This window comes from Dipteris shenzhenensis, chromosome 16 (assembly GCF_047967505.1).
Source record: "Dipteris shenzhenensis isolate YYH24624 ecotype China chromosome 16, Dip_SZ_1.0, whole genome shotgun sequence".
NCBI lineage: Eukaryota > Viridiplantae > Streptophyta > Polypodiopsida > Gleicheniales > Dipteridaceae > Dipteris > Dipteris shenzhenensis.
In genome coordinates, this window is record NC_141611.1 from 48251951 (window position 1) to 48265809 (window position 13859).

Genomic DNA, 13859 nt, shown 5'->3' on the forward strand with positions numbered 1-13859 from the left:
CAAGGAAATGAAGGGAATTTTACCAGAAGTGGCAGTACTTATTAGGGAAGATGCCCACCCTAGGGTATGTGGACGTTATTGAACAAATCCAAAATATGGCACCATGTTCTATGACGAACTAGAAAAACTCTTAGATGCCGGATTCATCTATGAGATAGAGCACATTGATTGGGTTTCACCCATCATCATCATGCCTAAATGCAACAAGAAGCTAAGAATATGCGTTAACTTAAAGAATGTGAATGCTGCCACAATACGGGATCACTATCCCCTGCCCTTAACAGAAACAGTGTTGGAAAAGCAGGCTAGATCAGAGATATATAACTTCTTGGATGGCTTTAGTGGTTATAACCAAGTGCAAATTGCTCCTACTGACCAATCAAAAACAGCATTTGCTATAGAATTGGGTATATTTGCCTAAAGAGTCATGCCATTTGGCCTTTGTAATGCCCCGGCCACATTCGAGAGAGTCCTATTCACAACTTTCAAGTCATTTCTGAATAAGTTTCTATAGGTGTTCTTGGACGATTTGTGAATCCACTCGACCAAAAAAGACCACTTCAAATGTCTTGAAGCAGTTCTAATCAAATGCAAGGAGTATGGCATCTCCCTAAATCCAACAAAATGCCAGTTCATGGTCACCCACGGAGTTGTTTTGGGACACATCGTTTCTCAATATGGGATTGCAGTTGACATGGACAAAGTCAAAATCATCATGGAATTTCCTCCTTCTACAAATTCCAAAGATGTACAGGTCTTTTTGGGACATGCTGGCTATTATAAAAGATTTATCTTATGGTATACCATGATAGTCAGACCACTTTACACATTATTAGTGGAATTCTTATGGATAGAAGAGTGCAACCAAGCCTTTGAGCTTTTAAAGTGGCGCCTAATCATAGCACCCATCCTTATATTTTCCAATTGGGATATTGATTTTCATGTTCATACTGATGGATCCAAGTATGCAATTGGGAGTGTGATTTGTCAACCTGGTGACAATAAGAAAGACTACCCATTCTACTTTGCCAGTTGACAACTCAATGATGCACAAATCAACTATACCACCACAATAGTGTTTAGAAATTTTGACACGATCTATTGGGCAAATGACTCTGTCTTCTACACCGACCATCAAGCATTGCTTTATCTTGTGAACTATCCGTGTACAATAGGACGAATAACCAAATGGCTACGCTTGCTTCAAGAATTCAATTTCAAAATAGTGGTCCACAAAGGTTCCCAACACTACATTGCCAATCACATGTCTCACGTCAAGTCGGGAGAAGAAGCCACTGGAATAGAAGATGACTTGCCAGATGCCACACTATTTGAAATAGATGTTGTTCTAGATCGTTGTGCAGATATCATTGGGTACTTAATGGCAGGAAGACCACCCCCTAAAATGAAAGCAGTGGATGCCAGAAAACTAATTTTAAAAGCTGCACCCTATCAACTCATTACAAGAGACAACTATACAACATGGGCAAGGACCAGGTTTTAAGAAGATCTGTAATGCCTCATGAGATCACGCCAATCCTTAGTAGTAGAACCATAGTGTTCTGATTCGGCAGAGAAACTAAATGCAGCCTTATGAGCATACCAAAGCACACTCAAGGTCAGTACAGGGAATACATCTTTTCAATTGGTGTACAGCCTTGAAGCTATGGTCCCACTAGAATTTGTAATACCAAGCCTATGCATAGAAGTACAGGAACGCATGGGAGATCATGCATCCTTGAAAGAAATACTCTATCAATTGGAGAAGCATGCAGAGACCAAATTAGTCGACTACCATGCCATGACAATAGAATAACACAGAGCAAAGGCATGGTTTGATAGAAATCTTAAATCCAAAGACATCAAGGAAGGTGACCTGGTCTTGCTATCTATACAATGCCAAAGTCCACAAGGGAAAACTCAAGTATCTAGGTCAAGGAACCTATTGAGTAAGAAAAATGAATCCCATCGGAGCTGTGCTGCTAGAAACATTGGATGGAGTCCAATTCAACACAACCATAAATGGGAGCCGATTGAAGTGCTACTACATCAACATGCAAGCCATCCTCGACAATAATGAAGATTTGGAAACCCCAAGTCTTCAATAGTTAGCACTAGATTGTTACATGCACATTCACTAGCATATGCACATTTTTGCACATATAGTTTGCACTAGGTTGTTACACTCACACTCACTGGCATATACACGTTTTTGCACATATAGGTAAACCTAATCAATTTCCATCTAGGGATGATTGAGTCTTAGTTGCCCTATGAAATTCCACAAATAAGCATCTAGTTAGTCCCTACCTAGTCCACAGATCACGTGCACTCACACGATTTTGCATAGGCACATACTAGATTGCATCAATAATAGTATCACAGACTTTCATTCCATACTCTCAAAGCATGTAATGAATTCACAAGCAAGAGAAGAATCTATGCCAAATCTCAAGATGATTCAATAAAAGAGTCTGCAGCCTCAGCAACGAGGCCCCCGCCAAACATCACAGCCATCTCCTCATGCACAAATATCACACTTTCATACAAACTGTCTACAAGTTCAATGAGCCAGGTCCAATCCCATCCAACATGAATGCAGGATAGCAAGAAATGCCAGCCTCAACAACGAGACCCCCGCCAACCTCTTCTCAAGAAGATTCGACGGCAAAGTTGCAGCCTTAGCAACAAGATTCTCTACAAATTCACAACCGTCTACCTCTCCTCAAGTGGATATAAGCTTCCTGGCTACAGACCAGAAACTGTATACGCTTACAGCAGCAAATAATCAAGAAATATTTTATTTAAAAAAATCAACAAGTATTCGGTCGAGTAGACTATAACATGCTCAGAGTAAGGAACTAGATACTACAACTAATACACTATACATCTTTGTAATTCTCTATTTTAGCTCTATACAAAAATCACAATTCTTACGAGAAGAAATAACATCCCATTTATTATGTATTTCCTCTGATAAATTATTCCAGTTTTTATGGAAGCTGCACTTCAAAGATAACCATATGTTTAAACCCTTTCGCAGAATTCGTTGTCCTCCATGGCAGCCAAAGATGACAAGGAGGCTATTAATAAAGTAGCTAAAGTGAGCTGCCACATGTACGGAGAACCTCTCAGAGAAAACATCAAAAAATGCAAATAAGACAACGATTTGGTCATGTTAACATCACAACAAAGCAACTAACCTTGTTGCCGTGCTGCGTTGCATTAATGCAAAGCAAGGCCACTCCAAGAGTGCAACCGGCAAGGAGAGAAAAACCTAGCAAATAGTACACTGGGGGCTACATTATGATACACAAGGTTGATAGTGAAATGGAGATAAAAATATGAGAGAATCAGTATATAATGCAATCTTTAAGATTGGCTGAAGGGCATCCCAAACAACAAAGGTCAACCAAGCGTCTCTTCCCACAGCAAGACAAAACAAATGTCAGGTACATGTCAAGCAACCTTTCCATAGACAAAGGAAGCTGAAGTTTGTTAAAGCTAGCCTACTACATTCTAAAAGCAGGATTAAATTTTCATCTTCCAGATAAAGACATGGGCAAACTATACAAGATTGAAAACATATAAAATCTCTGTTCGCCTGTGCAAGACATGAGACGCAAGACGGTACAAGCCACAGAAGAGATCCCAAAAAAGAAAAATGAGTAGGGAATAAGCAACAAAGATAGGACATGAAACGCCAGTTACTTATGATGCTGTCAATTCCCAAATTCTTATAACGAAGTATTATAGCACACTACAAAATTCAATGTGTTTAGATACACTGTTTGCAGAGTCTATCTACATTGAGTCATAATGCCTTAACGATTGACGAGTTGAAAAACCAATAATTCCACATAGTGTGACATCACCATTTCCTAGAAAGAATGTGTAATTAAAAAAAGCAAATATCTGTGGGTGAAAAGGCACAGGCATCACACATGGGGCTCATATGCTTCAAGAATAGGAAGTTCATTGCCAAAACGGGCAAGAGATGCTTTCATTTACTTGAAGACCGAAACCATCACTTTATTCACAATAGATGGAGGTGTGCTGTGTCCTTAATCCATTGAGTTTGCCATCCGGGGGATGTTGAATGCCTTAACACGGTCATGGAAGTATTGTCTATGCGTAAACGTTGAGTCATATGTGAATTGGATCCCAAAAGTTCTTGCAGAAGGCATTTTATGGCCATTCCGTGAGAAAATATACCTAGATGAATCTAGGAACATTCCCAAACTCATCCTGCAACATAGTGCAGTTTCAATCTCACGATAGTCACTTATTAGATTGAAAACCATAAAATCCATCACGCATAGCAGGGACTAGCTACTATCACATCCCCACTGACGTCATCAGCGCCCAACAGTGGGTGTAGACCATAGTATACAAATATGCTCTCACACATACAAATCCACACACCCACACATACTTGAGCATCCATTTATACAGAGTCTTTGTACTGAGTTTCTGTCAGCACTCCGAAGGTGAAGGGCAGACTCAGCCATGACGAAGGCTAGCACTAAAGGAGAAGGCTAATAAAAAACTAGTCCAAAATCTCTTCATTCAAGCTACAACTGCTTGTGAAATCTAAACATTTCATTTTAGTCTCTCCCAAACGAGCATCTAAATCTAGCTGATAGGGTAACACACCATTTAAGATAGAAAGAATTATCGCAATACGAGTAGGCTGCACCTTGGACGAAAACTTCACAAGGTGAAATTTGCAACTATGGCTCAAGCCAACTTTGTCGTCTAGAGGCAACAGTGGCATGTGGAGCCTACTCTTTCCCACTCCTTTCACTAACAAATTGCTATGCTTAGCCAGAGTCATCACAGCTCCAGATGCTTTCGCTTCATTGGCATCATTGGGGTGGGTCAACCTTCATTAATGAATTTGATTTGCTTTGCTTTATGTTTGACATGACGTTGAGCAGCTCAGCCGTGTAAATTTCAAACCTGCGCAGCCCTTCCCATAGTCCTTGGCTCTTGGCTCATCTCCACGAGAGCATCCCCAAACTAGATTCTATCTTAGGGAAAGTTCACTTCCTGAAAAATCCAACCCATGTTGAATTAGACCCTCATGGCATTGTCATGTCTCCGAAAAGTAACGAAGGAGACCAAGCATAACACAATTGAGTTCAGATCTAGCCTTACCTGGCAAACAGAAACAGCTGTTTGCTTGCACCGTTCTAGCGGAGAGGAGAATCGTTGAAATGCAAACCATGAGATAGCAAGAAATCGTCGAGCGCCCGTGCTTGCCTCTTCCCCTCTGGCGTCAACATTGTAGAGGCATTGTGGCCCCCAATAAGTTGAGGTAATGCGCTCAGATTACTTTCTCCGCTTCTGATGAGATAAACTTCGGTGCAAACCTCGTCTCCAATGAATGCACCAGGGGGAATGTGAGTGCGACTGGTGAAATCCCGACCCGGACGGGTGTAGGGTTTAGCACATGGCCTGGATCCCAAACTCGCACCGCAAGACCAAGCTAAGGGGTTGTGACGGAAGACACTTGGGGGGATGCCGACCTCCTACTCGAGCTCGTCGACCATATCTACCTTTTTGTCTTGAAGCTCCCTACTCCTCTTCCGGCTGCTTGAGGAAGGATTGAGCCAAACCCATCACGCTTCGCTTCAAATTACTTACTACTTTAGATGATAGCGATTAGCATTCATATCTGGGTCCGTTCAGGCGGCATGAAAAGGCTGCCATTGGCGAGAGAAAGAGGAAATCATCCGAATTTGATTGGGAAAGGAAGAAGAGGAGGATGGATGCAAGCAATCTGCTGCCACAAGATCTTGAAAGCTTGCAACAGATTGGAAGTGCGATGAGCGGAAGCTGCGATGGACGATCTTGAAGCTCCATAAAAGGCAACAAAGGGCAATAATATGTACGTGACAAACAAAGGCAAGTAAATCTTTACATAATGCGTGCCCAAATGATTTAATCACTTCCCTAATCCTGTGATTTCTTCCAAAATTTAGATTGCAATTTGATTTTTCTCTTTAGCAAATTGTGAAATTCCAGTTCAGTCATTCTTATTATGGGTAAGGTTGATAAATGAGTTCCAACTTAGTCAACCGGTGTGATAGGCTAGATCTCCAGTTCCCAGTGTGAGTTGACTAGCTAATTCAGCAACATTGAAGTACGTCTAATTCAGTGGCACTGATATATTTCAACGGCGCTAAATTAAGAAACACTAAATTAAGGGTTGACTTGGGCCTTGGATTCCCCATTAATAATTTGGCACGTGGTAGCTGGCAACTAATTCAATGGTGCTAAATTACTGCTAATTCAATGCCATTGAATTATCTCATCATCCAGATGCTGAATTAGCTCAAATTCTGTGTCCTGTCTTGGGAAGCACCGCCAATGAAATTCAGGGGATTTGGAGTACATTTTGACTTTCTCTTCTATCCTATGTACCCTACCTAGCAGAAGAAAGAAGAAACAACAAAAAATGGGCACTTTTGATGTGTTTTTCAAGGATGGGACTATTTGCCATTCCCAAGACCTTGAACCTCTCCCCAAAAACATCATTGTGGAGCTTTTTCCTTGAGATTTGAGCACACACAAAGCTTAGCATGCTACAAACTAACCTTTCCTGAATTCCCACACTCAGGACAACTCAAAAAACAACTACAAAGTACTCAAATTCCTTTCCTCTCTCTTCCTCACTCTCTTTTGCACACACTCCCTTCCTTTACTCCAAAAACCAGCCACCTTTCATTAAGCTTCTAAGTGGTCGAAAATGGGAAGATAACGAGAGAAGGAACATGCAAGCAAAAGGATAACTTGAACTCCCCGACAACAGTGCCAAAAATGTGTAGTCTAACGGTGACTCATGTGTCGTGAGGATCTTGAAGGAATGCCTATGGAACCTCCTGCTCCAAGCTACTCCTTGTGGGAGCTATGCAAGCACGACGAAGCATAGGTGTGACTGTGATGGCTCCTAGAGTTGTTGCAAATCTGAATCCTCATGAAGGGGGAGAGAAGAGGGGAGAAGGGAGAGGGAGAAGGGAGAGGGAGAGGGGATGGGAAGCAAGAGGCAAGAGAGGGTAAGGGGGAAGAGAGGCATTCACAAAGGCAAGAGACAAGAGAAACACAAGACACCACTCTTGGAAAAGGAGAGGGCTTCCATTTCTCAGACTTTGCAATCAACAATTGAAGTCCAAAGTTTGACTTTTGGCCTTTTATACATGCCACTACTTTGAAGAGAGGACCAACCCTATTTTCTCTTCCATTTCAACCTCTTGCCACTTTGTTCTTAGTTTTACATTCCTCTTGGGCCAGTATGGCTCCAAGGAAACTCTAGCAAAATCCTACACTACGGAAGGTGCAAAATGTGGCAGTGTCAACCCATGTGGTTAACACGTTAGAAATGTGGATTGATGCCCTTTATGTCAGTAGTGTTTGCAATTTTGATAGGAATTGTAGGCTTAATTGTGGGCTTACCCAGATCATATGGGGGTCAGCCTCTGTCCCGACATTGAGGTCGGATAGGTTATCCTCCTCAGATCTTCGAGACTACTAAAGTTCCCATTCAGAGGCTCCTTTCACCTGAATGAGCTCTTAGATGTTGAGATTAGCCATCAAGATCAGTGTGCGCAATAATCTTTAGTACAACTCTATGAGATCGTCTTTTGACTCAGATGAGGTGTCATGTGGCAATTGATACTTTCCATAATTGTCACCACATTGATTTTAAATAGGCTCAATAGGTTTGGGTTGTTCTTGAGCTACTCATTCTCTTCAACTTCATCAAACCTTTCGATGACACCTTCGATGACCTAAGGTCAGAGATGAGTATTAATTGGCTATCTCATTATAGTCGATAGCTTGACCTTTTCATATGGTGATGCAATTAGAGTGCCAATTCTACTTAATTCATGCCTGTCAAAGCCACAGCCTGCCCAAGAGCATGAGGTAGGTGCCCCTCATAACATAGATGCAAAGGACTAAAATTGCAATGATGAAGGACATGCCCATGATTGTGATTGTGATTCCCTGCAGTATGACAAAGACTAATTTGCTACCGCCCCCTCAAGGATGAAGAGGAAGAAGCCATAAATAGTCCCAAATATAGGATCTTTTATTCTCAAAGCCTCCTAAAACAGGCACCGATCCGATCATACACCCAGGAGATCAGCTTCATGATAGAGCTGCAAATACCTGGAATATGGCCTGAAATCTTCCGAAGTTTGCTCAGAGAGAATCCAAATCACCATCTCTATAGAGTTGAAGCAGAAGATTGAAACAGCAATAACTGCGGGAGGCTTTTTGAGAGCCACAAGGCATCGACTCACAAGAAGAGAGATCCTGCACTGCCTTCATCTAGCATGCCATCCTGTCGCCTTTTCTTCTTTCTTTTTCTGGCTTCAACAGATCTGCTTTTGACATTAAAGCAAGTCCGAAAATTGCTGGGGGGATATAAAAAGTGATCTCCCATAATAGAGAATGCTTCAAACACAATCCTGGGCTTCCGAAATAGGACTGGCAAAATTAGGCCCCTGTCCCCGAACTTGCGATTGAATCCTGAATTTCTAAAGCCCTATCATCAAAGCACAAGCTCAAAGTAGACCCATAGGGAAAACGATCTAGACCCTTGATTCACCTTAGGATTAGGGCTTTATACATCTCATGTGCGCACAATATTAGGGCAACACGCCATTCTTGCATCAGCCGGAAACCTAATCACATATGATCCTCTTCTCTAGAATTCGGGAGAGAACAGCCAGCCGAAACTACTCCCAGACTGTAGGCTGATGTTTAGGTGTATCAAACCCCTTTCTAGGTCACCCTACAAGCATGAACTAGTCCCATATATCGCCTCCATAACCTAGATGTTTTTTTTTTCCGAGAAGGTTGGTGACTAGTCTTCATGGAAAAAGATTTCCAGAAACACCCTAAACCTTGTAGAAGAAGATCTATAATGAATCATTGTCACCCCTTCTTGTCATGCGCAAGTCTATTGCTAGACCTAGGAGTGATCCAAGGCTCTCAGGGATTCGCATGGCTTATCCGAAGCCTATCCCAGGAGTTTCTCCAAACTTGCACTCATCATGAAGTCCCATCCCTATTCACAGGTTTAGGATTCCCTTGCGCAAGCATAGGAAAGGCTTAAAGGGATTCGCCTAATATCCTACCCTCCAAGCACAAGCTTTCCAAAGCTTAGCGCAAACTTGGAAGATGAAGGTGCCAAGGCCCTATCCATCTCTAGCATACCACGGACGAGAGACTCCCCTCAGAGTATGAGGTAGGAATCTTCCTGATATGGAGTGACTCTGATATCAACTATAACGTCCCTCACCAGGTCTGGTCAACCCTAGACCTGGTTGGTGAGCTACCCCCGAGCTAGAGGTCTAAACCACTTGGAGAGAACCAGCCAGCCTCAGAGTCCAGACTTGCATCCCATACCACGAGCCCTTTCCCCTCGCTGGCCAGCAGGTACTGGTCACTGAGGATCGCATCCTCAGGACCCCATCAACTGATCCCCTAGCGTATACTTATAGGCTAGGCCTCCTCCTTTATGTGGCTTTGGCCATCTATAGCTAGTGACTCCTACTTTAGGGCTACCTAGGCTATATTTGGCTCAGCCCTAGCTGGGGAACACTCCACCCAAGTTTAGCCACACCTGAAGCTAGGCCAGCTCTTCTAGACCGCTTCTGCTAGGTCTTAGCCCTAGGTTAGTCCTAACCCTTAGCTAGACCCCACGCTGACCCCAACCTGACTCCCCAGGTCTAGTCCAAGACCATGTCATAGCTGGTTACATCCTAGTGGGGATGTAAAAGGTAAGGGGTTTGTTGTGGGGGGGTTTTCGGGGGTGGGGGGAGAAGACGAGATAGGAGGCTACTCCGTTGCTTGCTGCCTGCAACACCTTCTCAACAGTTCCTTGCTGTCCACGCATGACTTGCAGGTACAAGGCGCTAGGCAAGACTCTCAAAGTAGACAAGCTGAACAACAGCAGAGAATTACAGCAAAGTACTGCCCACTAGATGTGCCACAAATTGGGGATTTGCAAAAAAAAGATGCTGGCCAAAAACTCATGTGCTGAGGCAACACTCTCAACAACTGCTGCAGCTCCCTAACATAAGATATGCCTCCGGCACTTAAGTTATACACTTCTACAATGGCACTGAGGACATGAAACCCAGCACCAAAGTACATAGGACAGATTGCAGTGGCCAGAACCCAAATCAAGGTTCACTTTATCAGAAGCCTTAGCTCTCCACAAGCATCCAAAGAAGAAAACAAAGTCAAGATGCCGGAACAAAAAAACGTGAGATTTATAAATATGGGACGGAAAGATGACATTGACCAGGGCATACCAGTGCAAAATGGGAGACCAGAAGCCTTAGCTCCGCCAAAATCTCCACAAGTATCCAAAGAAGAAAACAAAGTCAAGATGCCTAAACAAAAAAGCGTGAGATTTATAAATATAGGACGGAAAGGTGACATTGACCAGGGCACACCAACCAAATGCACAGGTGCTCCCACCCTAAGAGCTGGCAAGCAATGGGAACTGCAAAAACCCTTCTCTACGAACCAGTCTACCTGAATCAAAAGCTACCATGAACCCTCCCTCCCCAAACCTATATATATCTCCGATGAAAAAAAAGGTTATTAAAAGAGTAAAATAACATGCTCAGATTAAGGAACTAAATACAGCAACTAATGCCCTGTACATCTTTGTAAATCTCTATTTTAGCTATATACAAAAATCACAATTCTTATGGGAAGAAATAGCATCCATGTATTATGTATTTCATCCTCCGTCCGAAAAATATTCCAGTTTTTATGGAAGCTGCAATTTGAAGATAACCATGTGTTTAAGCCCTTGCACAGGATTTGATCTCCTCCATGGCAGCCAAAGACGACAAGGAGGCCGTGAAAAAAGCAGCTAAATTGAGAAGCCACACGTACGGAGAAACTCTCAGAGAAAACATCAAAAAGTGCAAATAAGACAACACGTTGGTCCTGTTAACATCACAGCAAAGCAACTAACCTTGGTGCTGCGCTGCCTTGCATTAATGCAAAGCAGGGCCATTCCAAGAGTGCAACCAGTAAGGAGAGCAAAACCGAGCAGATAGTATGCTGGTGGCTGCATTATGACAGACAAGGTTGACAGTAAGATGGAGATAAAAATTGAGAGCATCAGTATCTAATGCAATCTTTGAGATTGGCTGAAAGCCATCCAGAACCAATTGCTACCCAAACAATGAAGGTCAACCAAGTGTCTTGTACATGTCAGGCAACCTTTCCATAAACAAAGGAAGCTAAAGTTTGTGAAAGCTAGACTAATACATTCTAAAAGCAAGATTAAATTTGAACATACCTGAATTTTCATCTTCCAGATAAACACTGGGCAAACTATACAAGATTGAGAACTCAATTGGACATTAGACGCAAAGACGGTACAAGCCACAAAAGAGAGCCCAAAAAAGAAAAATGAGTAAGGAATAAGCAACAAAGGTAGGACATGAACGCCAGTTACTTATGATGCTGTCACTTCCCAAAGTCTTATAACGGAAGTATTATAGCACACTTCAAAATCCAGTGTGTTTAGATACAGTATTTGCAGAGTCTATCTGCATTGAAGTAATAATGCCTTAAGCATTGACAAGTAGAATAACCCAACAAGTCCACATAATGTTAGATCACCATGTCCTACAAAGAATGTGTAATTTACAAAAGTTAATATCTTTGGGTGAAAAGGCACAAGCAACACACGTGGGGGCTCATATGCTTCAGGGACAGGTCTTCAATGCCAAAAAGGCCAGAGATGCTTTCATTTGCTCCAAGACCAAAACCATCACTGTATTCACAATAGACGGAGGTGTGCTGTGTCGTTAACCCGTTGAATTTGCCATCCGTGGTATGTTGAATGCCTTAACACGGTCATGGATGTGTTGTCTATGCATAAATGATCAGTCATATGCGAATCGGACCCCAAAAGTGCTCGCAGAAGGCATTTTATGGCCATTCCATGAGAAAATATGGCTACAGAATATGGAGGTGCTCTTGGAGCAGCCTTTTGTTCAAGCCAACTTTGTTGTCCAGCGGCAACAGTGGCACCCGCCCCATTAGATGATATGTGGAGCCTACTCTTTCCCGCTCCTTTCACTAACAAATTGCTATGCTTAGCCAGAGGCATCACCGCTCCAGACGCTTTCGCTTCATCGGCATCATCGAGCGGGTGAACCTGCATTAATGAATTTGATTTGCTTTGCTTTATGAAATACAAGCTGGCATCTTTGTGTAGATTGGCTTCCACTGCCTTTGGGAGCACCACATTGTTGATAAACTCTACAATGCGAAATTCCACTTGGCGTTGAGACTCGCCTCCTGGGGCGTGGAAATCGAGATGTGAATTTGACATGACGTTGAGCAGCTCAGCCGTGTAAATTTCAAACCTGCGGAGCCCTTCCCATAGTCCTTGGCTCATCTCCACTAGAGCATCCCCAAACTGGATTCTATCCTGGGGAAAGTTTACTTCCTGAAACATCCAACCCATGTTGAATTAGACCCTCATGGCATTGTCATAGTAACGAAGGAAACCAAGCATAACACAATTGAGCTCAGATCTAGCCTTACCTGGCAAACAGAAACAGCCGTTTGCTTGCACCGTTCTAGCGGAGAGGTGAAGACAGCGTCGAAATGCAAACCATGAGATAGCAAGAAAACCCCGAGCGCCCGCGCTTGCCTCTTCCCCTCTGGCGTCAACATTGCAGAGGGACTGCGGCCCCCAATGAGTTCAGGTAATGCGCTCAGATTACTTTCTCCGCTTCTGATGAGATAAACTTCGGTGCAAATCTCGTCTCCAACGAATGCACCAGGGGGAATGTGAGCGCGACCGGTGAAGTCCCGACCCCGGACGGGTGCAGGGCTGAGCACATGGCCTGGATCCCAAACTCGCACCGCAGGACCGAGGTGAGGGGTTGTGACGGAGGACACTTGGGGGGAAGAAGGAGATGCCGAAGACGCAAAAGGAACCAACTCTGGCTCCTGCTCGAGCTCGTCGATCATATCTACCTTCTTGTCTTGAAGCTCCACGTCTCCATGGCGTTGGCGCACGGCTGCGTTCTCTCCGTCGTTGTGCTGCTCCTCTTCCTCTCCGCCCCCCTCCTGCTCCTGCTCTTCCGGCTGCTTGAGGAAGGATTGAGCCAAACCCATCGAGCTTCGCGTCGTCTGATTTCAAATTACGCACTACTACAGATGATAGCGATTAGCAATCGGATCTGGGTGCGTTCAGGCGGCATGAAAAGGCTGCAGATTGCATCCTTCGATCCTCCTCTTCTTCCTTTCCCAATCACATTCGGGTGAATTTTCTCTTTCTCTCGCCAATCGCCTGCTGCAGGAGCTTGAAAGCATGCAAAGGATTGGAAGAGCGATGAGAGGAAGGTGCAATGGACGATCTTGAAGCTCCAGAAAAGGCAACAAAGGGCAGGATACAATGGAAGAGGAGGAGGAGGAAGGGGTTTTGTAATATGTATGTGACAAACAAAGGCGAGTAAATCTTTACCTAAGGCATTTGCTTCATTACTCGGAAGGGAAGGTACCAATTGAACGGACTCTACAAAAGTGATGCCTTGCTTCCCATGGACCTCTTGCATCTTCTCTTCTCTTCTCTCCTCTTGGCATCACTTCTATAGCTAGCTACCTCTCCTCCATGCGCTCGCTTCCCATCGACCTCTCCATCTTCTCCCGGTATCACTTCCCTTGCTCTTCTCCATAGAGTTCTACATTAAGGGATAATCGCCATATGGTTTCACCAGTCATCGCATGCATTCGCTTGATGATCATGTGCCCATAGGATTCTCGTTCATTCTCAGCTAACTTGAACTGAGAGTTGGGGG

At 43.6% G+C, this 13859-nt stretch overlaps 1 protein-coding gene and 1 pseudogene across 1 annotated transcript; both read right to left on the bottom strand.

Moving 5' to 3' along the window:
* Nucleotides 1-4868: 4868 nt before the first annotated feature.
* On the bottom strand, nucleotides 4869-5678 carry LOC147893066 (uncharacterized; annotated as a pseudogene).
* Nucleotides 5679-11444: 5766 nt separating this feature from the next.
* Nucleotides 11445-13587, bottom strand: LOC147893067 (uncharacterized). The gene is made up of 2 exons (XM_087387225.1): nucleotides 12598-13587; nucleotides 11445-12499 (listed from the first exon to the last, which is right to left on the bottom strand). Exons 1-2 carry the CDS (start codon nucleotides 13174-13176, stop codon nucleotides 11825-11827), a joined length of 1254 nt encoding a protein of 417 aa, XP_087243351.1. The 5' UTR covers nucleotides 13177-13587; the 3' UTR covers nucleotides 11445-11824.
* Nucleotides 13588-13859: the final 272 nt, after the last annotated feature.

What these genes read in the sequence shown, in the direction of transcription:
- LOC147893067 (XM_087387225.1), bottom strand. Translation starts at nt 13,176, where the DNA reads ATGGGTTTGGCTCAATCCTTCCTCAAGCAGCCGGAAGAGCAGGAGCAG. An exon ending in CGGCTGTTTCTGTTTGCCAG is followed by an intron (nt 12,500 to 12,597) that starts GTAAGGCTAGAT and finishes TGGATGTTTCAG; the next exon opens with GAAGTAAACTTTCCCCAGGA.